This window comes from Lepidothrix coronata, unplaced genomic scaffold, assembly GCF_001604755.1.
Source record: "Lepidothrix coronata isolate B3197 unplaced genomic scaffold, Lepidothrix_coronata-1.0 Scaffold75, whole genome shotgun sequence".
NCBI lineage: Eukaryota > Metazoa > Chordata > Aves > Passeriformes > Pipridae > Lepidothrix > Lepidothrix coronata.
The window spans coordinates 8,820,790-8,846,209 of NW_016690255.1; the positions used below are offsets into that span (position 1 = coordinate 8,820,790).

The 25,420-nt window shown below is 38.2% G+C and overlaps 1 protein-coding gene across 1 annotated transcript; it reads right to left on the reverse strand.

The window, feature by feature from the left end:
* On the reverse strand, nt 1-24,854 carry ARHGAP28 (Rho GTPase activating protein 28; the record flags this gene model as incomplete). Its single annotated transcript, XM_017819429.1, is given in 13 exon segments — nt 1-4,367; nt 5,819-5,883; nt 6,540-6,694; nt 8,826-8,969; nt 9,656-9,853; nt 12,793-12,875; nt 14,074-14,141; nt 14,143-14,231; nt 17,431-17,508; nt 18,825-18,916; nt 19,019-19,184; nt 22,698-22,855; nt 24,767-24,854. Coding segments are annotated over 13 exon segments (1,476 nt in total), but the record flags the coding sequence as incomplete, so codon positions are not given.
* Nucleotides 24,855-25,420: the final 566 nt, after the last annotated feature.

The window sequence follows — 25,420 nt, forward strand, 5'->3', positions numbered from 1 at the left end:
ACCAGCAGTATTTTTGCTTGCTCCTTACAATTTTGTTTGACTTTTACTATGCACTGTTACAATTTTTCTGGAGTTAGTTTTGCTCTATGTATTTCATACTAGTTAAAAAAATACTGTCTGAAAGGAAACCCCAAAGTTGTTTGCCATTGATTTCAATGAGGCAGGATTCCAAGAAGAGTCCTTTTGTACCCTGCATCGAGGCAGTCCAAGAGAAGAGCTCCTGGAGCGAAGAACTCCTCCACTTAAGCAAGGGTGGCAGAACACAGTCCTTTGTATAGCTGTACAGGTGCTATAACAACACAGTTGCTTTTAAGACAGATTCACCACTGCTTTTTGTCATTTCTGTCCTCTGCTTCTATCTAAAAAAACTACATGTTTAGATTTGAAGAGCTTTCTTTGTTGGTATGCTTTTATTTTTGACATGGGTACAATACAGTGGACACAGTCTGCTGTACAAATACACTTACATGTTGGTGTACTTCAACAAAACACAGAACATAATGAGGCTTTAAGGGAAACACACACAAACACTTTGCTTTGATTAGTGGCATTGTATTATTTTCCAGAGAAGACACACATTAATAGAAAGCCATTGAAAAATAAAAATATAACACAGTGTGTATCTGTTGTCTATTTAAACCCAAGATCTGATCTCATAAGGTTCACATTACAAGCAGTAATTTAGGCAACACAGTTTGGATAAAATTTCCTGAAATATGTATTTTAGTATATATTTTTTTTTTAATTTCAAATCTTGCCCCACAGAAAAAGACATTTTGTCAATGATAAGACTAGTGGAGAGGTGAAACTGAGAATAGAAAGTTCTTGAATAGTAAACCTCTAAGCCAAAATATTTTTCCTGGAAAATGCAGAGTGAGGTAGTTAATATTACACATGGACACAGACACATTTGCACACACTCACACATTCGAATGACATTAGCTGCATAAACAGGGTAGTGTATTCCAGTCTGTTTCCAAAGCCTACTTTTTACAATACCCTCTCTCTGTGTTGATATGCAAAATGCTTGTCTTTGTAGAACCATGGAGTACATAAATAAATGCTCAAAGCATCTTTGGAATTTGAATAAATTTCTCCCTGCTTGCTACCACTTTCTTATTAATAGCTTTCCACATATGTTGCTTTTTGTTAGGTGATAATCCGATTGTAACTTGGTTTTGACTTCAGCTGCTGTGAGGAGGAACAAAATTTCTCATGCCTCCACTAGCATCTTGAAATATAAGGCCTAAACTTGAGACCTCATATTTCAAAATGTCATTGAGATTGTTCCATTTGTCTGCAGCATACGAAATCGAGTTAGTGTACCACAACAATACAAAACAACTTAATGTAGAACAGTATTAAGCACAGTACACATGGGTCATTAGGTCCACTCGTATCACAAAAGAATTTTGACATTCTGTTTCAGAGACGGGAGGTATTTGACCACGCTGTAGTAGTCTGGGCACTGTACATAGAATCTAGTTCATCTGGTAATATGCGTGTCTTATAAAGTTATAGGAAGTTTTAGCAAAAAACAAATGCTCACAGGATGGATTTTGTTACATCATATTTGACTTTTTAAGTTGTGAAGTGATATCAGTCTTTCAAAAACCCACTGTATTCTGTACAGAATACATGGAGATCTATTTCAGAAATAACACTGATGAGGTTCAGAACATGCTGAGCAAATTACAGCATGAACACAGGGCTTCTCTGTAATTTTCCTTGCATGGCCATTGAGAACACAGTATGAAGTTACTGGGCAAGATGGAGGAGGTCAGTGTATTTGTCTGAAAGTACTGTAGAAAGTCAGCTCGTTTGCTATGACATTTCAAATGCTTTTGTTAATGTTTAGGCTTTCTGTATAGTTACAGAACCTCTTTTAATTGGCTATAAATACGGTGATGCTTAGCATTTCTATGATGCTCTTAGTATTCAAAGCACTTTCCACATAAAACACCTTTGCTAAGTTTATCCTTTCCAGATGGATGTTTGTAACTCCTCATTTGGTCAGGGAATTGTCTGACTGCATCAGAGAGTAGAATTTATCATAATTTATCAACTAATTATCATGTTGCCTTTATATGGAAAGTACTCTTCCTGCTTTACAGCTGAAAGAAAAGGGCAGCATAAGTAGGAAGAGTTGTCCATTGCCACAGGGTGAACTAAAGGGTATCGGGAGCAAAACACATGACAAAACATTTATGCTTAGTCCTATAAACAAACCACAGATCTACTATCTCTTGTATACTTAAAAGAAATAGTTGTCAAAATAAGGAGTGTATTTTATAATACAACTGTCCTGGTCTTTTCCTGGCTGCAGCTATGTCTCCATTAGTGTTAAGAAGAAAAAGAAAGGGAAAAAAACAAAAACAGAAACAAAAAACCAAACAAAACATCAGGAAAGTTTAAAATGTCACTGTTTTAAAGAAAATGAAAGGATTATGTTGCTAAATTGTTATCATTTTTTTATCGAGAAAGTAAGAAGACAGGATCTGCCCTCTGTAGACATTATTGTTGCTGGTAAAGTTATTAATTCAATGTTGATTTCTTTCACTGATCACTAACAAAGTTAACTACTGAACAAGGCGATTAACTTAGCACATTCTAGAAGCCCTGCTTCTGGTTCAGGTCCTCACTGCACAGCTTCAGCAGAGCATCACAAGTTACAGACTTCCTCTGCAGGACAGCGTCCTTTATGTTCACCTGGAGGACTTGGTTCAGAACACTTTTACACTGCTACATGATAAACAGCTTCTGCCTTATCTGTGCATCCAGGTCAGGAACAAAACCCACGGCTCAGGCTGTGGGTGGATTCATTGTGCAATATCATCATCTTAATGATGGAGATATTGCAGTGCAGTTGAAGGTATTAATTCCCATTTTTTGCATACGACAAAGATGAAAAAAAGACTTGCTCTTTCCCAGAGATTTGTGATTTTCCAGCTCAACAAACATGCTTTAGTTCAGTAAAGTATAGCCCCAAAGGAGATGACTAGGGAAGAACAGTGCTTGCCCTTGTGACTAGCTACAAACTAGACACACTGTCTTACATTTCCAAGGCAGTTGCAGCATGTTGTTCTCTTGTCAGCCTGTGTTTTCTTAGACTGCATGTCATTCATAAAAGGAGCTGCAATTTTCTGTGTATTTGTAAAACCCCTAGCATGACTGGGCCTAGTTTGGCTATTGTTTTGAAGACCTAATGTGTAAATTATTAAATCTCACTGCTCATTGGAAGCTCTTTTTCTTCTCCATGTTGTATTATACAAGACCTGAACAAAGATCTCTCTTGTCAATGCAGCTGAATAGTATAAAAATTGCATACATATTAAAGCTAAAATAAACAAAATAAAAATAATTAGGTTACAAATAAGAAACTATAATATTTGACAAAAACAAGTGGTGACTGTAAGTGGCACCATTAACACATATCTTATAGTATGGCATTACACAGACTTAATTCTGAGAGTATCAAGTAAAAGGCAGAGCCAGGGTCATATGCCCCTTCTTACCTAGCATTTATCTCCTGAAATTTGTGTGTGTGACAGAGGAAGGAAGGAGAGGATGGTTTGTGGCATTACAATTGCACACAGCTACATGATCCAGACAGATGATTTTGGAAGACTGGTAGTGATATGTAATACAGTGGTACACATTAGGCAGTATAGCTGTCTATACAGTAGTTCTTTCTACTGCCTCCCACCCCAGTATCAGGTACTCATGAAGAGTGACTGAGAGACAATTATTGCAGTAATGCACACTGTACAGGTTTACTTTCAGCAGAAAGGTTTGGTTTTGTCATACGGCTGTGTCTTGGCACTGCTGCATGTTGAGCTCCTGTCTTCCACATCTGACAGGTACCTTCTCTTCTTGAACGTCTCTGTGGTGCTTCTGTGCTACACTGTGGTAGGTAGTGTTTCATTCATCCTCTGATGCCACTGGATTATTTTCAAAAATGTAACACCAGGTCAGGAAACGAACAACTTGTATGTGACAGGTTGTTTTCTGCACACCGTACCTTGGTCTGTCCTCCTCAGTTCCTGGGCCAACTGGCACAAGTGTAATCCATATGAAAGTATAACTGATGTGATATTTTCCTGATGGTCAGAATCTGGAATACCAAAAGTAGTATGTGCTGACCATCAGTTGGACAGTACAGTAGGAAGGAATGATGTCCTGTAGCTACCGTTTTGTCTCTGCAAGAGCTTCTTAAAATGGCAGGCATCACTCTTATCCATTTGGCTTTTGTCCAGTACACTGCAGCCTTCTGCTTCAGCTCGCTTTTGGTTTTATCACCCATTCTGCCTGAGGATTTGCACGGTAGACATCTAACATGTACGCATCTGGATCCAAGCAGTGCTGACCTGAAACAGAAATTAAAACCCATGAATTATAGGATGTTTTGAGCACATTGGGACAGAGCTTCGTTAAATGTCTTTGAATGTTTCTCTGACTTGCACACAGCAAGCCTAGTTTGGTGTGTCCAGCTAACATCTTGCCAGGACACACAGAGGGCCTGGGGTAAATTTGCCAGTGATTTTATTCTGTGGGAATCATGAATGCACTTTCACTTCCAGGCAAGATGACCCGCATTACATCGAGTTACGGACATTTAGTTAAATGGTGAACAAATATGTTTTTTTAAGAAGCATTAACAACACTCTTACTGTAAGTGCTACGTTATGAGGCTTTTTATTTCTTTGAATTTACTAGGCTGGAATTATGACTCTCTGACTTTGTTGCTACACTATTTTTAAATGCTGAAAAGGTAGCTCTGTAAACAATGTGTTCCCATCTAGATGGGATCTTGCAAAGAAATACAGGGATTATATCAAGGTTTTAGGCAGTTGCCATTTGGCTGGTTAAAATAAAAAAATAAATAAAAAAAATCCTCCTAAGGCTTTTTCAGGGTTTCATTAGGTGGTGATAGGGAAGTCCCTGCTGCCTTTGCCAGAATGAGGCATTTGGTGCCTCTTAATTGAGTAATAAGGCAATAAATTCTAGAGTTAAACTGATTTGTTGAACTATATTACATTTATGTGGGGTGATGAAGTCATTTAACTGGTGAGGTTACATTGCTGTGAGACAAAGGATTATGGTAAAATTTTTGTACAGTTACTTATAAGGTCACTGGGGTCTTAATGATTTTATTCAAGTGAAAGCAATATAAATGAATTAATGCCTAATCAGCTGACTAAGGTACCCTGAAGTATCTAGACTATAAAATAATTTTAAATGGAGATGCAAATTAAACATCCTGATTTTTTGAAAGAGCGTGGTGGGAATATTTGGGATTGTTTCATAAGGCTTTTAGGATCTTCTTCTTTTTTAGCATCAGTTGGTCATCCTGTTAAGCCGGGCAAAAAAAAGTCACTAATCCAATTTAGCTTTGTGTGTTGTCAGTAATAGAGACTGCTTCTTGTTTGCTGCTGAAGTAAGTCTGTGATATTTGGTAATAACTTTACAAAAACTCTTCTGGGGTGAATCAAGAAGAAATAAGGAATAATCTAATCAGATAGTTGACAACAGACTTGTACAGAACATCCGGAATTTTGGTAGGAATAGAGAAATAAGAGAGGCAGGATTGTGCAATATCAAATTTTGACCTTCAGGCCAGAAACTTGTGGGGCAAGCCACTGTTTTTATTACAAGAAGTGGGACTGCATGAAACATAGAAGAAGACAAAAGCCCTACTGCAAAGAATTTGCTATCTAAATAAAGCACATGGATTACTAAGAGTATAGAACACCCATAGGTATAGGTGTTTTAGGAGGTTAAGGACATTCAGAATTAAATCTTCAAAAATGAGACCTACCTATATTTCCTCCAATTTCATGTAAACTTTGGATCTGGCCTCTCATATTCTGTGATGATCCACGGCTAGGATGGAAAAACAAACTTTCAGTGTGTATTTCTGTTATAACCACTGCCTTATCACCCACCATCTATGGTAAGCAGAAGTGTGATATTTTTTCCCCTGTGAACTGCCTTATCAAAAGCAGGAACTTCTACCAAATGGACCACTGCAGAATACTGAATCTGCTACAGAGGTAGATTACTGCATCACAGTTAACTAAACCTTCTATAGTATTGATTTTGTATTATATTTATTCAAAGAGCAAAATTATGTGGTAACATGGGAAGACTACAGAAAAAACTTCCAGATACAATTTACCATTTCCCATAACTGTTAATAATTATTACCTTACAGAAATAAAAGCATTAAAGATTTATGGACAGGTGTAAGACAATTCTTTTGGGTTCTCTATGCAGCAAGTCTATAAAATAAGTTTAATGTACATTTTTAGTAGTGATGTAACAGAGGGCAGACTGATTCTGTATAGGAACCAATTATTAAATAAAATAAAAAGAATAAAATCAGAGGGTAAAATTTCTTTGACCAACATAACCATAAATTAGAAATTTTAAATTAGAAAAAGAGTTCTTGTAACACAATGAATCTTTGAAAAGGGAACAATCCATTTATAGTTCTGACACTGTCGTTCAGGAAAAACAAAATGTTCTGCTTTACCCACCTGTTTTCACAGTGGAATCGAGCCAGGATGTCTTTGGCTTTTGTTTGGCTGTTGAGCTGAATTGCCATAGAGACTTTTGAATGCAGTGGAGCATAAACTCTTATCACCCCCTCGGGTATGTCAGACTGCAGGTATGGGGGAAAAGTGACAGCTCCCTAAAATCGATATTCAATAGAGTAAGTCTAAGGCAAATATTACTCTAGCTCCATTCAGAAGCAGTTCTGCAACTCTTTTGAGGTTGCTTGCAAAAATCAGTGTCCTGCACTCACTTGATTATTCAAAAGACATATTTACAGTCACACAAATGCAAATTTGTAGACCTAGTATAGCGAGATACAACACAAAGGCCCAAGTAAGTGGTAAGTATCACATAAATGCATACAGAGTAAAGCCTTTGAATTTTAAGTTATTTCTGTTAACATTGTTCGGTGAGCCAACAGCTTACGTAAAAACATATAAAAATTATTAGAAATATCTGTTCTTCCTTTTAAAGATGAAATTCTCCTGAGGCATAAAAATCCAGTTCTCTGTTTCCGCTTCCTATAGCTTCAACTTGATTGAAATGTGTGTACAGTAAAATATCAAAGTACCATATGGTTTCTGTTAATTTGAAATTTGACCTTGTATAGGGTTCAAACAATCATCTATGATGCTTATGCGCTCTTCCATGATTAATGGTGGATAAATCAATTAGCAAGGTTTGCATTCCAGTTCTAATCCAGTTAATACCATGCTGAGCAGAACACAATAGTCTCTCCAGTCTCTGTCTCTGTGTAATTTAGAACATCTGAGACCTGGGGATTGTGTTAAGTGCTCTCAAAATTCAACTCAGTTATCCAAACAGAGTTTGCCTCCAATTTACCCTTCATATTTCAGCTACCTGCCACAGCTACCCTCGTTTTTATTAGATGTAAAGCCAATTACTACGATCAATGGACTTGTCTTCCTGAAAGTGCAATGACCGCAGTAATTGACTCTCCTCGGAGAGAGAACCTTTCTGTGTTGGTTCCAGGCTGAATACAACTTTGCAACACAGTAGTCTACGTCACCAATTTAAACAAACATCTCTGTCTCCATTTGCAGCACCAGTGTGTCTCCTACCCACAGTTTATATTGGTCAGTGCTGGCAAATAAATTCTCCAGAAAGCTGAATTAGCATGGATTCACAATTCATACATTACATTTATTTTTCTACTTTTTTTCCTGTACATTCCCTTCTGCATTTTCTCTGTTGTCTGCACTAGGCGGCTCATTCTCTATTTCTTATAATCTCTTAATTTCACTCCTTCCTTATGTGTCTTTTCTTTTTTCTTCAAGACTGTTCTTCAGCAACTATAGAGTCCTTGACCATTTCTTTAATTACTTCTCTTACAGTTCACCAATTTTCATTCTTTTAAACTTCCATGGAGGACCCTAAAGACTTTCTCTCCAGGTTAGTAATGGTAGCTACTACATGGAAATACTATATTTAAGCTGCTATAGGGACTGTATATGTTGTGCATGTAGACACAACATTCTTTGTTGCCCAAATTATATGTTGAACTTAATATGTAAGTAAGTTTATTTTAGTTGTCTATCAAAGCAGCATACCTCAAGTAACTTCCTAATCTCCGTATCTAGGCAGTGGAGAAAAGTTGGTGGCTTTAAGATCTTCAAAGAAAGATTTTTCTATCATATTTTCCTAAGTTGGAACTGCACCTGGAACCCTGGAAATCCTCAAAAGTACTGACCTCTCTCCTCTGACTATACAGGGAATAACAACACAAACTACTTCATTGGGCACTTAACATTTAGACCCAATTTAGGTGTCTATGGCAGGCAAACTGGATTTGCTTTCCACCTGGGAAGTTAATGCAAAGCTCTAAAACTAAACCTTGCAAGGAGACTATCAAGTGGCCTGGAGCAGGGCATGCATAAATTCAATTAATCCTAATACAGACTACTACTCAGCTACAGATCCATGCATTTGTTGAATATCTACAGATCATTACTGTCAAGGACAGTCCCCATATAACCATTTTCTTATGAAACAGGTTAAAAACCAGCATGCGTTTGTAAACAGCTTACAGCTTGGGCTGCTGGAAATCATTCTGCCTTCCTCACCTCTTCTCATCAATTCCCAAAGCTTTGTCTTTGGATGTTGGACTGAGAAGCACATCTTTCAAGATAGCTCCCTAATCAGCTAATTTTATATGGCAAAATTTCCTCCCTGCCCCCAGTAGTTTTCATGAGATAAAGGAGGGAGGCTCATTAAAGCTGCCTTTGAAAACTATCTTTTTATCACACCTCTGGTCTTTCAGGTCTCTCCCGTTCCATGGTCTTTCTCCTCAGAAGTTTTCTCACTCCTTTGTCAAACATCAGCTGTCTCTTGCTGTTGTTCATCGCTGCCTCATTCATTTTTCTCACTTGGGAAATCAGGAAAGATGGGACCTAAAGGGAGGAAACCAGATCTAAGAATAGTCATTTCCCCCCCAGCATTGCTGTTGGGTCTTTAGAAATGCACCAAATTTTAGGCAGCAGAAATTCTATTTATTCCTAGAAAATACATGCAAATTGTAGCTCTCTCTAGCAGCCTACAGTTATTCCTTCGGTGACACTGTAGATCTTCATGCCATATGAAACTCTTAGTGATGTTTGAAGTTGCAGGAACTTCATTAGGAGGTAGTCTTTGCAATCCTCATCATACCCTCCTTTTTGAGGAAACAGACTGCCAAAATCTTCATGCTAACCATCAGCAGCCCAACAAGTAGTACACACTTTTGGTCTCATATTGCTATGGGCTAGACTCTAAACAGACATTTAATCTCACTCAAATTTAGACATATCACCTAGACATCTAGATTAAATCACTCTCTTATGCATTATTCTGTACAAACAATGGTGTGGGACAGGTCAATTCCTGCTAAAATAGATGACTCAGGTAAGTGAGGTAACTCAATCCACAGATATCCGTCACCCTATCTCATTTTGGATGTAGAAGACTTCAGCCAGTTTCCCAAGAACAGCCAACTGTTTCTTCTTGGAAGGTCAGTTTACCCTGATTTCTGCAGAGCTCCTGCATATAGCAAAATACTGGCCTGAACTGGAGCCCTAAAGAGGGAACCAACATTACTCACTGTCCACAGGATGTCCTGGTACCGAATTAACAGCCGCACGATGTGTGCTGTGGTGGCAGCTGCTTGCATTTCTTGTTGGTTTGCACGTTTCCCTTTGTAGATGAAGAGGTTTGGTGCAACAATCATAGAAACATTCCACAAATTCATCTTGTTTTTCCCTTCATTAGCAACCACCTTCTTCAGGAACTGAAGAAAGGCCTGGAAAAAACCAACACTTGTTGAGTCTGATGAAATAATTTGCTTCTGAAATGCAACACTTTTAACTGCACAACATGTCAGGCTCAAAAGCTGCTATAATTGCACTTAAAGGTGAAATTTAGGGGTTTTTTGCATTTTAATTTGGTTTGGTAGAACCACCTGTGTCAATCACAGAGGAACAGTTAATGCTATCAAAATACACATTAATAAATTATCTATCACTTAAAGCATAATCCCAAATTTGTAAGTTAAGTACAGTGTCTACGCTAAGGTACTGAATACTACAGTGGAGGAAAGATGTACAGATACTGCAAGGGAACAGTTACTTTCTACATAGATTTCCAAGTGTCCATTTTGATGTATGTAACCAATGCTTTTCATATAACCATCACCAGGGTGATCGGTCTTTCTTCAAACGTGCACCAGTCCCAAATGTGATTTGAAAAATTTCTGCCAGCAACCCCCAAACTTTCATTTTGGGATGATGAAAACAAGAAGAGCTCTGTTATTATTCACTGATATTACTTCTGCACATGCATGGCAGACTCAAAGGAAACTCATTTCCCTTTTGGGTAGTTTGTTCAGAATTTTCTTTGAGTAACTGAATAGGATGAATTGCAGCTGTGGTTAGAGTTGAGGTCTACCAATGAGTCCTTTTGCAATACTGTTATGGTTTCAGCTGGGATAGAGTTAATTTTCTTCCTAGTATCTGGTACAGCGCTGTGTTTTGGATTTAGGATAAGAATAATGTTGATAACACACTGATGTTTTAGTTGCTTCTAAGTAGTGTTTACACTTAGTCAGTGTAATCTTTAGTTTCTCAGGCTGCCTGGCCAGTGAGGAGCCTGGGGATGCACAAGAACTTGGTAGGGGACACAGCCAGGAGAGCTGATTTCCACTGACCAAAGGGATATTCCATACCATATGGTGTCATGCTCAGTATATAAATGTGGGAATACTGGTCTGGGACTGCTGTTCAGGGGCTGGCTGGGCATCAGTTACAAACAGTGGTGATCAGTGGTGAACAACTGCATTGTACATCACTTGTTTTGTATATTCTAATTATTTTATCGTTATTATTTTCCCTTTCTTTTCTGCCCTATTAAACTGTTTTTATCTCAATCCATGAATTTTTTTTTTCAAATTTTCTAGTCCATCCCACTGGGCAGGGGGAGAAGTGAAGGAACAGCTGTGTGGTGGTGTGCTGGTTGTGGCTGGGGTAGAGTTAACTTTCTTCGCAGTGGCCAGTATTGGGGCTATGTTTTAGATTTGTGCAGAACACAGTGCTAATAATATAGAGATGTTTTTGTTATTGCTGAGCAGTGCTTACACAGAGCCAAGGCCTTTCCTGCTTTTTTGTACTGTCATGTTGGTGAGGAGGTTGCAGGTGCATGAGAAGTTGAGAGGAGACAAAGTCAGGACAGGTGACTACAACTGACCAAAGGGATGTTCCATACCATACGACATCATGTTTAGTATATAAAGCTGGGGGAGAAGAAGAAGGAGGGACGGGACTTTTGAAATGATGGCATTTGTCTTTCCAAGTAACCGTTGTGCGCAATGGGGCCCTGCTCTCACGGAGATGGCTGAACACCTGCTTGCCCATCGGAAGCAGTGAATTCATTGTTTTGCTTTGTTTGTGTGTGTGGCTTTTGCTTTTCCTATGAAACTGTCTTTATTTCAACCCATGAGTTTTCTAGCTTTTACCCTTCTGATTCTCTCCCTGATTCCACTGGTGGGGGTGTGAAAGAGCAGCTCTGTGATGCTTGGTTGATGGCTGGGGTTAAACCACAACAGGTGTTTAGCTGTCTCCTGTGTTAAACCACAAAAACCATACCATTCAAACCACTTCCTTTGTACCCTGACATTGCAATTAAAACATTTTTACAAACCCAAGAATTACAAAATAGAAACTGTGTTGGAAAAATTTCTAAAATCTCATTATAGATAGCAAGTAGAGATGCATAGTGAGTTTTGCCATCACTTCTATTTTTGCAAAAAATAGCCTAGTAATAATTAAGACTACTCCTCTAGCATGTGTTTTCCATATGCAGCTCTATACCAAAATGAACTTCAGTAGCAGAAAAAAATTCTTTACAGAACACTACTAGAAGACCTCCAGATGCTTTAAAGAGGGTTGTTCTTGTCCATCATTACTGTATTTAAAACTACAGGTAAAGAAGGCACCTGAACTCGTAAAGTTATATGTAAACTGACTAGTGGGAGACTTTCAAAGGTGGGGTCCTGATAAGCAGAGGACCTGATGAAATGTCTGGGGGCTCCCAGGCAGCTTGTTCCCTTAGGTTTCCTTTATGTAGAAACAAGCCCGAAGATGCAACCAATGTCTCCTAGGCTCAGGACATAGCTGCAGTCAGATTTGGGAGCTCCCAAACACCCAAGATGCTTGAAGCCACTGTGTCTGTATCAGGAAGTAGTACAGCGGGGTGGGCATGGGTTTGTAAGGCCAGCCAACTGAGGACGAGATCCTGACATCTGTGCTACAGATACACATTTTTACTTTGGACTATTTCCAGTCTGGTCCAGTGCTCCAGAAGCCGTTCAATCCTGGGAGTGCACTAGGCAAGTTCCTTGAGGGCAGCTTCTCATTTAAATTCATCCTGGAGAATTTCTTTCATACAAAAAACCCAGCAACTGGACTTTTTTTCTCCAAACTATGTGAACTATGTGAGAAACACGCTTATTTGAAATGGGTGCCCCAGAATAAACGATGCCTGAGACCCAGCAGTTGGGTACCTCCAGCAACTGTTTCTTAATTGCTTGTAAAAGAAATCACAGCCAGGGAATTGGAACATCTTTTCAAGGAGATAATAAAAAACATGGATGAATTCTTTCCTGGTGAATCTTCTGAAAAAAAAATGTGTCTCATTTAAAAGTCAAAAGCACCACAGATGGCAGGTGATACCAAACAAAGAACTTACCTTGGCTGTATCTCTGTTGGCTTCAGGCAGCAGCATGATCAACAGATGCAAAGCTTGTAGCTGTAACTTGATCTTGGAGATTTCTAAGGATATGAATAATTAATATTTTGAAATCCCAATTGCAATTGGTTTGTTCAAAAACCTTGTGTGTCAGCAGTTCTAGAAATAACAGCTAGTGCCTGGTTGAGACTAGCATGTTTAGGTGTTGTTTAGGTGTTGATTTTATATTTTCCAAATATAAAATATAAAATCAATTTAATGAGTGGAGTTTTCCTCATCCCCTTGGATGTTTGTCATATGGTGAGACAAGGCTCTATAAAATTCTGTCTACATGGTAACAAGCCAATATTTTTCAGCACTAGCTAGTTTCTCTTAGATATTTGTGTGTTTGTTGTAGGGAATAAAATAGTTCCATTCTGCACAGACACCTCCTGTTCAGTCTTCTCCAAATGGCTAAGCCATTGTAACTGCATGCAGCCTGGGACTCTCAAGGAGCACACTGAGGTATGTGAAGGTTACAGGAAAGGGACACCTCCTTCTGCCCTGTAAACTACCTAATGCAGACACTGAAAACTTGGCTGCAATCTTAGGTAAAGTTCCTCAGTTTTCTGTACCAAGTTGCCTAATTAATTCATCATCCTGAGAGTTTCACTCTGTACTAGCTCAAGTGACTTTATAGTGAAGTCATAGGTATGGCAAGGTACAACTGCATTCTTCCTGGAAGAGAAATGAACAAAATGTACTGAGAATGAAAGAGTGTATGTACACTGAAAACAAACCTGACTGCCTGAAGCTTTCTGTGATCACACTTATCTCTGTACCAGTATTCTGACCTCAACATAAACCTTAAGAGAAATAAAACAGATCGAAGATAATATTGGCTAAAGGGCTGATTTTGAGTTCAACTTGCAAAAATTTTCATTTGTGAAACTTATAACTGGTGTGAATCAGAGTCTATATATGAAAGTCATTTCTCAGCCATTGTTTACTCATAGTTTTCAAATTTTACATTAAACAGTTGTGTTATTCATACAATACGCTTATACTACTAGCTAAATGCAGATACTTTTTTCTATTTGAAAACAAAATCTTGCAGAAAATTCAAATGTTTAGGCAGTGCACTGGGCCTGTTTTTCTTGCACTGGGCATGTTTTTCTCTCTACTTCAGAGAGAGAAAAAAAACACATTTTTTTTTCTCGGTACTTCAGAAAGAGAAAAAAATGTAATGTCTACTCTTCCATTTTATCTAGATCAGTCCACACTAACTCCATTTCCACATACTTTCCACTAGCGTGATGAAAGCAGGCAGATATTCTACTGTGAAGAGTGGGCTTGGGAGTTCTCTTANTTTTCAGCAGTCCTGCTGCATCATTATTTCGTACTTGGTCCCAGTCAAAAGTGTCTTCGTAAAATTTTGCCTCAAGTTCTTGATGGAGATTCTGAAAGATAAAAGAAACATTTGACCTTTAATCATTGTTGCCGACCCAGCAGTTTGCCATCACTTCAGAAGTCCCATTACAAAGAGAATGCAGGTTTTGCACAGCACTTGAACTAAGGTAGCCCTAAACCACTGGCAGTCTTACACCCACATGGAGTTAAGAGCAGGTTAGCAAATCAAATTCCTGGGGATATTTGGCAACCCAGGCTAAATATGGTTTGCTATAGCTAGATTTCTGCCAGTGACCCCTTTGAACCATCTTAAAGCAAGACAATGTTGTGCAATGTCTTAGAACTAGAAACAGAAAACGCAGTTAACCGGGATCTTTTTAACACAGCTGTTCTTTTTGTTTAAAACACTCTCCAGAGGTTTTGGCCCTTAAATCACAAAGGAGTGGTGTTTCTTCCTCACTGCTAGTGAACTCGCTAGATAGACTGCTGGCATCTGAATTCATGTGCCTTTAGCAAATAGCTTTAACTTTGTGTCTTCCTGTCTTTAGAAGGAAATTTTATGTCAGAATAATTATAGTTAGATTTGGTCAAAGTGCAGGAAAATAAAGGTATCAAACCATTACTGTCAGAAAAACCTCCACTTAAGGCATAACCCCCCCGAACCCCTAAAACTCAAAAAACACAAGAGAGGTCTAAGAATTGATGATTATACCACTTTAGATGCCCATTTAATCCTCTTGTTCTACTATGTAAGCTGCATAATAGAGGTCTGTTTAGTTCTGGAGGGTCACTAATCAGAGTTCAACACACGTGTGAATGGGAAATACTTAGCAAGGTTCCTAGTAGGAACAGAATTTGGCTTCATACCCAGATGACTGTTTGGAAAATGCAAGCTCCTCAAAAAATTGTTGAGTTAAAATGATTGAAGGATGCTATTGTAATATAAGGATATCCATAAATAACACAGCTTTCACAATTATTACTGGCCAAACACTGTCTCATCCATAGGAGGGTGGTTGCTGCCTTTTATGAAACCATTTATGACAAAATTGTATCTGTAGCAAATATTCAGGTTTCAGATCATGTTTTTGTCAAATGTTCTTTAATATTATGCAAAAAGTTTAGTCTGCTCAGGCAGAAAAGCTTTTAAAAATGAATTCTGTTTACCACGTCTCACATGAATGGAAGGAAATTACATATCAAATACAGTCACACATAATGAAGTAGAATGGTTGCACAAAAGGAAGTAGAAAGTCATTCAGGATTTGGCATATAATGTTACAGTCTCATTTTTACTAGCACATTTAACTGGTTGTAATCTGGGCTATCTCAGCTTCCTCTGTATTCACATCCTTTGCACATAATCCATACAAACACCTAGACTAAATTCTCTCCTGGTAATTGACTGGGAAATGTGGAACAGAAATCCTCACCTCATCAAAAGCACAAGAGGACAGATATCTACTCCACATTTTTCTGCTGAGAACTGGGAAAAAGCCGCAGAAAGAGAAAGCAAGATCTTTGAAACACAAACATTTAATATATATATACATATATATATATATACACACAAGCAAGTAAGAATATATTTTATACACCCAATTCCCTCCACCCCCCATACATGTATGCATCTAAATACTTCTAAAATATGTGTTTGCAGTTTTTTTTAAACATGATTGACCCTACACTAGACCATCATACATTTTTTGTTCACTGGAACTTCTGTTACAAACCACATTACGGAGGAAAACTTGTATTTCTTTATTCTTTGTTTTATAGAACAGTAACCTTTAATCACTTCCATATGCCTTTTCTTTCTCCAAACAAGACTGAAATAAAGTTGGAATGCCCTCAAATCCTAATGTCATAATAATGTATGAAGGCTTTGAAGGATGAAATCTGGATCTGCTTTGTAAAAATCTCTCTTGATCGTTGGCTCGTTGGACAGACTTAAATAAAACCAAAACTCAAATAATTTACAACTTTCATAGGGGCAGTTTAATTTACCACCCAGTATAAGAGAGTTACATATAAAGTCATACCTTATAGCAGCTCCCTGGATATGGGCTGTGAATAAGAAGTGAACAATACACAAAGAATATGAAAATAATTGAATTAGAGCACAGCCCTGTGCTGTAATCTCCCTGAAGAGGTTGGTAGGATTTGAGATTGTGTGAAATAACATTTAAGCATTCATATGAAAAAAGAAGGAAGCTGAAAAGTACAGGGCAAATTAGGAACTTCCTTCTGCAAGATGTGGCACTTTTCAAGCCACTGGGTACTTTTATCAATCCACAGAGTCAAAGGAGCTGGGATACTACTGCCTATCTTTGGTGTGTTTCACATAATGTTACTTTTCCGTGTACAGTATTTTTTTATGATTCGCAGCCCCAGCCAGTTTAGCAATCCCCAACATTTGTATGGCTGCCACAATGTTGAGACTTCCTACCTCAGAAAGCAAGGTTAACTTTCTTGAGGATGAGAAAGTGGGAGTAAAATGCACTATAAGGTGTTTCTTAAACCAGAACAAAAAAAGCCTAGGGGGAAAAAAAAAAAGGCAAAAATGTGGGAATGAGGTAGACACTACTAAGCCCAGAAAAAAACACCAACCCAACAAAAACCACCTTGTTTTCCTAATTTGCCTGTGCCAGCTTCCAGAATCAAGTTAGTCTGGAGAAACAATAGCAAGCATTACTGCCCCACAATGTCAAGAGACTGGGTACCAACTATCCTGTGTTCACAGCTCGAAAACAGCCTGTGAAAATGCAGTACTTCAGGCTGCCAGCAGTGAACATATGCCAAATTTCTCTCACTTGGAACATGAAATTGTAAGATCATAGAAGATAAATGAGAAATAAAATGCCACAGAGGTTAAAAAGACATAGAATAAGATCTTTATCTGATGTTCACTGAGTTTAGCAACTTTGAATTTCTGAAATAAATTAAAACAGAGATAAGATCATAGCAATTTTGGATGACAGAGATAAACTGAAAGGATCCCTCAATGTTTCATGGAGAAAAACTGCATTCAACATCAAGACTGTGCTTTATATAGAACACTAACTAAAGAAAGCAATGGACTACATGTTCTGTGCATTATTGGTTCCCAGGAACCAATCTGACCTTTCACTGGCAGGAGAAGGAGCTAGACACATCAGTATTTATGTGCAGTGTGAATTTATGTGTGTGATGTATTATTTTACACAGAGTCTGCGGTCCAGAAGATGGAAAACTGGCATGAGTGTGTACCTTGACTCTGGAGGCAGATCCAGGAACCCGTAGAATTCCTTCAGTTTCCAAACCTGTTTCCTCAAGCTTGAGCAGCAACTGAAAGACAACACAACACTCAGAAGGGAAAATACTCAAAAGCACTTAAGAATACTATTAACTTTTTTTTCAATCTTGGTATCCTTGAAACTAATTTGAAAAAGATACATTTCTATGGTATTTGCTCATGAAAAGATGCCAGCTCATGTAAATAAACCTGCCTAATTTGTTCTCCATATTCCTGAACCTGAAATAAGGAGTATGCAGTGTATGGAAAACTGCTAATGAAATAGGCCCCTCTGTCCTAGACTTGAGAGTTGTCACTGCTATAGAACAATTAACACATAAATGTATTATTAAAAGAGCAGATACACTGGGTAAAATACAGTGGTGTACTGAAGGAAAAATAACCTCTGAGAAATGTTGAAGTATGCCTCAAGAAGCATAATGGAAAGGTCCATAGATAACATATGTTTTTGGGAACTGAGAACTCAGATTAGAAAATGATCCTAGGATATTCTATTTTGAAATTTCTGTGAATAGAGGAATAAGCTTTCCATTCTAATTCTTTATTAGAAAAATAAATATGTTTTCATTCGACATAATTTTGAACATTGGAAAAAAATAGTTTCCTAGCATTCAATCATACAGCTCTGGATTTTCACCACCAGATCTTCTTCCCACCCTAACTTGGATTCTTCTAATTTCCCATGGTATTTTGACAGAGGAGCTGTGGAGCTAAATGCCAAGTCATGTAAATGTTCAAGTTGTGTCAGTCTTTCCCCTGACACTCCACACCACTTTCCCTTTCGTCAGTATATACAGGGAAATTTGTTGTAATTGCACATGTACTTGTGTCTGTGTACCTGTCTCCAAGACATCCACTAGATGTCATTGTACTGCCAAATGGCTCATATAAGTGTTGTCTTGTCATACAAACCTCAATGAGAAGATATCACTTCTATTCTGGAAATAATAGCTAAGTAATACCTACAGTTTCAATTAATGTGAAATTAAAGCTCCTGAGACAACTCACATCTGCCATTTCTGCACATACGTAATTTTGCCTGGCTCTCTAGTTTAACAAAAAAGGGGAATAGAAAGACATTTTTTTCCTAAAGTTTCCTGTGTGGTTTCATATCATTACAAAAATAAAATGAGGTCCCCACCACAGATAAAACACACAAAAGGAGTAAATTTTGTCTTCTTGTCAAGAAGTTTTCAAACCACAATATACAGTCAGACAGCCTGTAGTCTGACTTGCACCCGCAAGTCTGTAAAGCCTGCATCTTCTCTCATCTGATGACTCATTTGAGTGTCAATGCAAATGATAGAGAAGCAAATCTTATTGTCCAAGCAAGCTGAGTTATACTCACTTTTTGGAAGATAAGGGGAACTTTTATTCCGGGAACCTTCTTTTGATCGTTCTCCAGCAGCACAGTGAGAGGGACTCCAAAAAGACCATTCTCTTAAAAATAATAACAACAAATGTGAAAAAAAGGAAACACGCCTTCTTTGCAACGCTGATCGACGCGCAAGTGGCTGCAAAGGGGATGCCGTAGCACAGTACCTCGTCCCCGCACTCTCTCTGCACGGTTCCTCTTCAGTTCCACCCCCAGTGCATCGTAGAAGGCTGTTAGCTCAATCAGGGAGAGGTAGCGGATCTTCTTCATGTCTTCAGGGGAGAGGTCTCCAACCTCTGTCAGTCCAAACCGGCTTTTCCGAACAACGAATTTCTACAGTAGAGATGGGTCGCATCTTTATTTGCACAAAAATTGCAAGGAGTGAATTTTTGTTTTGAAGGAGGTGCCCGTATGTGATAGGAAGTCATGTTAGGGTAGATGGATAACAAAAAAAAGATGAACTATAGCTCTGTATATTGGCCTGGTATGATGACATCATTTGTGTCCACCTGAACATAAAACTGAGCTTCTTGCTCACTATGTTCCCTTGCAGTTTGACTGGGAAGTGGTGTTGGAGCACCTCTGTGCCTGTACTCCAGCTAGGACAAATGAGTTACATACTACTTTCAAACTTTTGCCCTGTTTCAGCAGGATGCAACATTTTGCTCTGCTTCTGCCTTCCCCAAAATGTCTTGAATGCTGTTGAAGTAGCTGACACAGTTCATCATGGATATGGTTGTGTATCAATCATGTGTCTGTAACAAACACATGCCTGCTTAGCATAATGCTATTAATTTATGAGGTCTAACAGAAGAGTTCAAACTAAAGACCTGTGGAAAAGCCCAGAAGCAAAATTACTTAGTCCTCATGCCAACCTGCCAATTTACTGGTTTTTTTTATTGCTTAAAAAGCATTTGGGCTTAGAAGCAGGACTCCCAACAGCTAAGAAATAATTTATTCAAGTAGACTTGAACTAAATGATACTGAGGAATTTGAGGGCATGTGAAGATTTCTACATGTTTTAGAAACTGCAGTGTTGTAGACCGGAGCCAGGAATGTTGCCTCATGACAGACACATTTGTACAAATGTCAAAAAGAACAAATACCCATCAGTTTCTAACATAATTGTTAGACATAATAACAAAGTTACAGTAAAAAACATGCTTTTCAAAGATCTTTGGTATTGTATGTCTTTTTAATTTAATTGTACTTTAAAAAAATGTTAGAGATATAAACAAATAGTATTACAAATCATCTCCTCCCTTTAGGGATCTGAGTGGAAACCCAGCCTTTAATAATGTTTTGCTTCTGGAGATTTCAGCCCAGTCTTTCTTTTTTTTAAACAAATTTGGACTTGATAGGTTTAAACCATCTTTAAATGAAGCCAGTTAAACTAATTAAATAAAAAGCAAACAAAAAAAATTTAAAGGTACACCAGATTTCAAAAACAAGAGACTACAAAGGACATCTAGATCATGTAGTTTAGGACTTCCTAAATTATACTGCACATGGTCAATAGGGGTTAATAATAATTGGGGCAGAAAAAGTTCAGGGAACAGAATAACTAATGAACATGCTGTCTGTAGCATTTTAGCCCAGAATATTTCTTTTGTAGAACAGAGCAATTCCACAATTCCCTTATGCTGAGACTTAATAATGTAACAAAAGTTGCATTCAGGACAGTCTTCTGAAGATACATGAAATACTAAAGAATATCTATGCATTTTGGTTCCAGTGATGCAAAAAGTCCAAAATCAGTCAAAGCACAATAAATCACCTTGAAAATAAGAAAAAAAAATCAGACAGTACATGTATATTTTCTGAGGGGAAAGTGAAAAGGTATGTTTGCCGGTGAAAAAATTCCAAACACTCAAAACTGATTACAAAAGGTGCTACAATGATTTTCCATGGTGGCTGTTTGAGTCCTAGGGTCACTATGATGTGATGCTGTGGTTAGCACAAGGTTTGGGGCTGGGCCTCTTTCTTCTGTCTTGTGTCACAATTTTCCAGTGGTTTTTCTTATGAACAGTCGTGTCAAAATATGCATCACTGAAGGAGGCTGTGCTATCCTGAAATTTGATTACTAATGTTTTGGCTAAGGACCATGTCTGATATATTTTGTGATGTTGTTTCTATGTGGAACTATGTAGTGTATTCAGATGGGCCTGATATGCTTACTGACTCGTAGCTTTGTAATATCTTTGACTAAGTCACATGGATTATGGTCCCATGTTGGGGAAACTGCATGTAACACTATGCAGCCAGGGTTGTTGAGGTGGCCATTCTGGGAGCTGCATGGGACATGCTATTTTATGACATAAAATATATCTTTGTGCAGCTCTGTATACGCTATCCATGAAGTTGGTTATGTTGTCAGACCTGCCCTGGAGAAAGTATGATGTTGCACAGTCTTCAGTCTAGCCCCATTGGCCCACCATGGGGAAGGAGGGACAGTCCTCCAGGGTATAGGTGGCTGGTTGCTTGGTGTAACAGAGCAAGAGGTGAGGCCCATGACAGTCTGAGTCATTATGGGAAAAAACCAAATACCATGAGTGACAGCAGATGAAGTACGGGGAATGCCAACATCAACAGCTATGACTGTTGACTTTATTCAGAAATCTCTCTCTGTAATGACCTTTCTTATTTCTTGTGTACTCATGAACTCACAAAATGATGTCCTGTATGCAGAGTAGTTCAACCCCAGCACAAGACTGGCTTTTTCTAAAACTAATCGATTATGAATCCACAGATCCATGATATTCAATGTGGCATCTTCACTCTTTGTCAGCAGTTTCCCTCCCCTGTCAACTGCAAATTTTCTGAGCTGTTGCAGAGAACAATTTGTGTGTGTGCATGTGGTAGTAAAGGCCAAAAATATGATGAATGCAGAAATACCCTTACTTTCCACAGGACACCAAGTTATCCCCCCCAAAAAACCCCAAAACAACCAAAGACACAGTAAAACACAGGGATTTCACACAAGTTGTGTAATCTACTTGGTGTCTTATCTTTTGACAAGCAAGCTTACTTCTGCATCTCAGCTTCTTCCTTGGTAGAGTCTGAGATGGACAAATGAACGTCTGTGTGGATTATAACAGCTTCAGATTAGTTCAGGATCTCAGGACATCATGACACTCAGGAAATGCTTCCAAATAATTTACAGCTGACATCATCCATGTCACTAAAAAGGCAGCATATGAAGCACTAAACTAATGCTTCCAGTGACGGAAGTTGTGAGGGCTGATGGAAGTAGAAAACAGATTTCCTTGACTTCACGAAATAATTCCAGATAATGACAAAACTTCTCAGTGTATGTCTGGTTGGATGATATGGTAAATTTTTCTTTAGCCATTCATATAGTATTTCCTATAGCACTGAATACTGATTGGAAACAGTCAGTACTGCTGCAGGTCTAAGGTTTGCTTTCCTCTCTTCATCTATGGAGCAATTTTAAATCCATGTGTTAACTAAGGCAGATAATCTGTGGGGGAAATAAAGTAGGAAAGCAAACCCATAATGAAAATGATTGTTAGTTTTCATGCCAGTAAGAGGTTTTTATTTCTGCATGAAAAAATTGTGGATGATGCAATATTTGTGGACTGAGTTACACACATTCATCTGTGATGGGTACAAGTAAAGACCTGGCTTGGATATCCATATTAACTTTGGTGCCTCTCTGGGAGTCAATCACAGGCAGAAGGCAGGCACAGGAGGCAGTCTCTACAAAGCATGTGTCTAAAAGGACAGCTCATGTATCTTAACAGACTCCAACAGTGCTGGGGTGTAAAGCAGGAAATTGCTGTATTAAAGAAAACAACCAAGGAAATATGTCGAGAACAAACTTACAGGCAAAGTCGAGTCTTCTTTTTTGAACCTCTGATTTTTTGGCCACTCTTGAGTTTTTGGAAGGACTGTAATGGATTCTGAGAAAGAGACCTCATAAGAGAGCTCTTCTGTTACGGATGGGCTGCCTTTATCTAGTCCGCAGTCTAGACAGCTATTAGCTGAAAATAAGGGAAATAATATATGAATGCTGAATATATGCTTGCATTTAGTACAGAGACATTAAAAAATTAAACCAAGATGACAAAAGTCTTGAGACAGTAATAAAGGAAGTGCTTCAAAGAGGAGTTTCAGTGCAAACCACAGCATGTTCCTGTTTTGTCTGGAGGAAATAACCCCTTAGAAATAAAATCCCTATTTTCATTTTAGATTATTTAACTTGTTGCTTTCTGTGAGAAAGATAGTCAAGCTGGAACTTCCTGTTTATCAGGAATTGCAAAGTTTTTGTACTCTGTTCTTGTCTACCCAAGCCAGCAAACTGTGGTGGCACTTGTCTAATGAACAATTAAAAATAAAAGGTCTTGACAGAAAAATGCTGTTGACACAGTTTCTTAGGTTACTTATAATCATAAGACATTGTGCATATATTTTATGTGGTCACAGACATACATTTCTCAATGTTGACAGTTTAGTTGTATAGCACCGAAACAGGACACAACGTACAACATTCCAGTTTGAAAAACACTGTATCTACTGGCATTTATGGTAGATACTGTGAACTGACTTATTGCTCTTTAGTTACCTCCTGAAGTTAGTGGATGCCAGAGGAAAATTTTTGAAATCAGTACAATCAAGTTCAGTAATATGCTATTGTCATGGAATCCAAAGTGTGATAACATACATGAGTTCCAGTGTTGCCAACTTTCACGACAGATCTCTCATATCTCAGGTCAATTTTTATTTTCCCTTAAGGTCCAACTCCTAGACTCACCTAACTGGAATATAATCATAAATTTAACTGAAAGTGAAGTAAAATTTCATCACCCAGGACTGCAAGAAAGAATTTACTAACATGACCCAAATGTGTTCAAAAGCCATGGAAATCAGAAAGTTAATTAAAAAACATTACACATTTTATAAAACTGTGCATGTCCCATGTTTTTTGAATCATTGCATTAACAGATACAGGGATTTAAATATTTTTTGCAACACCCTTTGTTTTGCAAGTCTGATATGAAAAAAGCTAAGTGTGTTATTGAGTGGCTTCCAGTTTTTGAACTGTGGATTTAGATTTTATCTAATAGCCAAGCCATTTAAGATGTTTTCCATCTGTCTTTCCCCCCTTGGACCTGGGACCACAGACTGTCTACAGTAGCCCTGGGAATTTGGTTCCCCATCTGCCGCAGTACAACTGCTTGAAGAGCAGAACTATCAGGAGAGCAGCTTTTGCCACCAAGGAAAATGCCTGTGGGACTATACCCAGAGGTAAACATCCAAGGGACTAGTTTAGTAACTTGGGTATTAATATTAATTTAGTTAAGCCCTGAACAATGTGGATGGGAAAAGCTTTCAAATAAAAGATGGACTTTCTCATGGAAGGCTACTGACAGTTATCCAGACACTGAGTAGAGCAGAGCTATTGTTTTCATTAGCAGTGCCAGTCACTGTCAGGACAAAGCATTTAAGGGGTAACACCATTAGTGGATCAGAATAATAGGGCAGAACCACGAAAATGATCCATTTCTAATACTGCAGTTTCTGCGGTACCAGAGAAATGTGGAGGAAAATAAGAATCTTTCTTGTCATGATATGCAAAAAGAAAATACAGTGATGACACAGTTTGGACAAATTCTGCAAAATATTGTTTAGCGATTGTTTTAACAATCCCAGCCTTGCAATGATCAGTATTTTTTAGATGCTGATGCCTCAAGGGCAGCAGTCTGAGTAGTACAACACTGGTCATTAATAGGAAACATTGGGTCCTGCATGACAATAAGCTGACAATGATTTTAAGGAAATATATGCAGCACTGCCTCAACACGAAAGAGGGGACTAACCCCTGAACCACAAAAGGGTCTGTCTGTCATTTTTCCAGGAGAAAGTGAATACTGGTTACATGTTGTCATACTCACAGGTAACTGATTTCCAAACTGCCTTCTGCCCAGGGAGCTGGATACCGTTAGAAGGAACTGGTGGCACTGGAACTGTCTCAAATGTGAGCTGATAAGCAAGGAAAAAATGATCAGACTACAGTGAAGGTAAAAGTCGATGGACAAAAACTACTACAGTTCAAGCAACAGTATATCATTCTCAGCTTACGCTGTTTTGAAAAGATAGAACAATCTGTTGTGATTCTCAAGAGTATATTTTTCAAAGCCAAGACTGAGAATTAATTTTGCTCAGCCTGTATAGATTTGATCATGTTGAGGTCAGTAATATTACAGCTTGCCGTACCTAATGAGTCCTGTCCTATATAATGACTGAAATTAGCTAAGTAAATTGCTGTACAGAACTACACTAAGAAAAAAATCCTTGTAGAACTGTAATTCATCCTGCTTTTAATCATTTTGGCCACAAATCTTTTTGAAGAATCTTTGGCACATGTTGAATATCTGCTGTTCCCAGGCATCTGTCAGAAATCAGGTTTCTTTGCTGTCTCTTGCAATTTGGGCACCAGCAAGTTATTAATGGGCAGATGTCCTCCCACATACTAACATTTTTATCTGTGGACTGCAAAAAACCTTTTGAGGGAACGAAGAAATTTTCTATAGTAAAATTAATTTCTT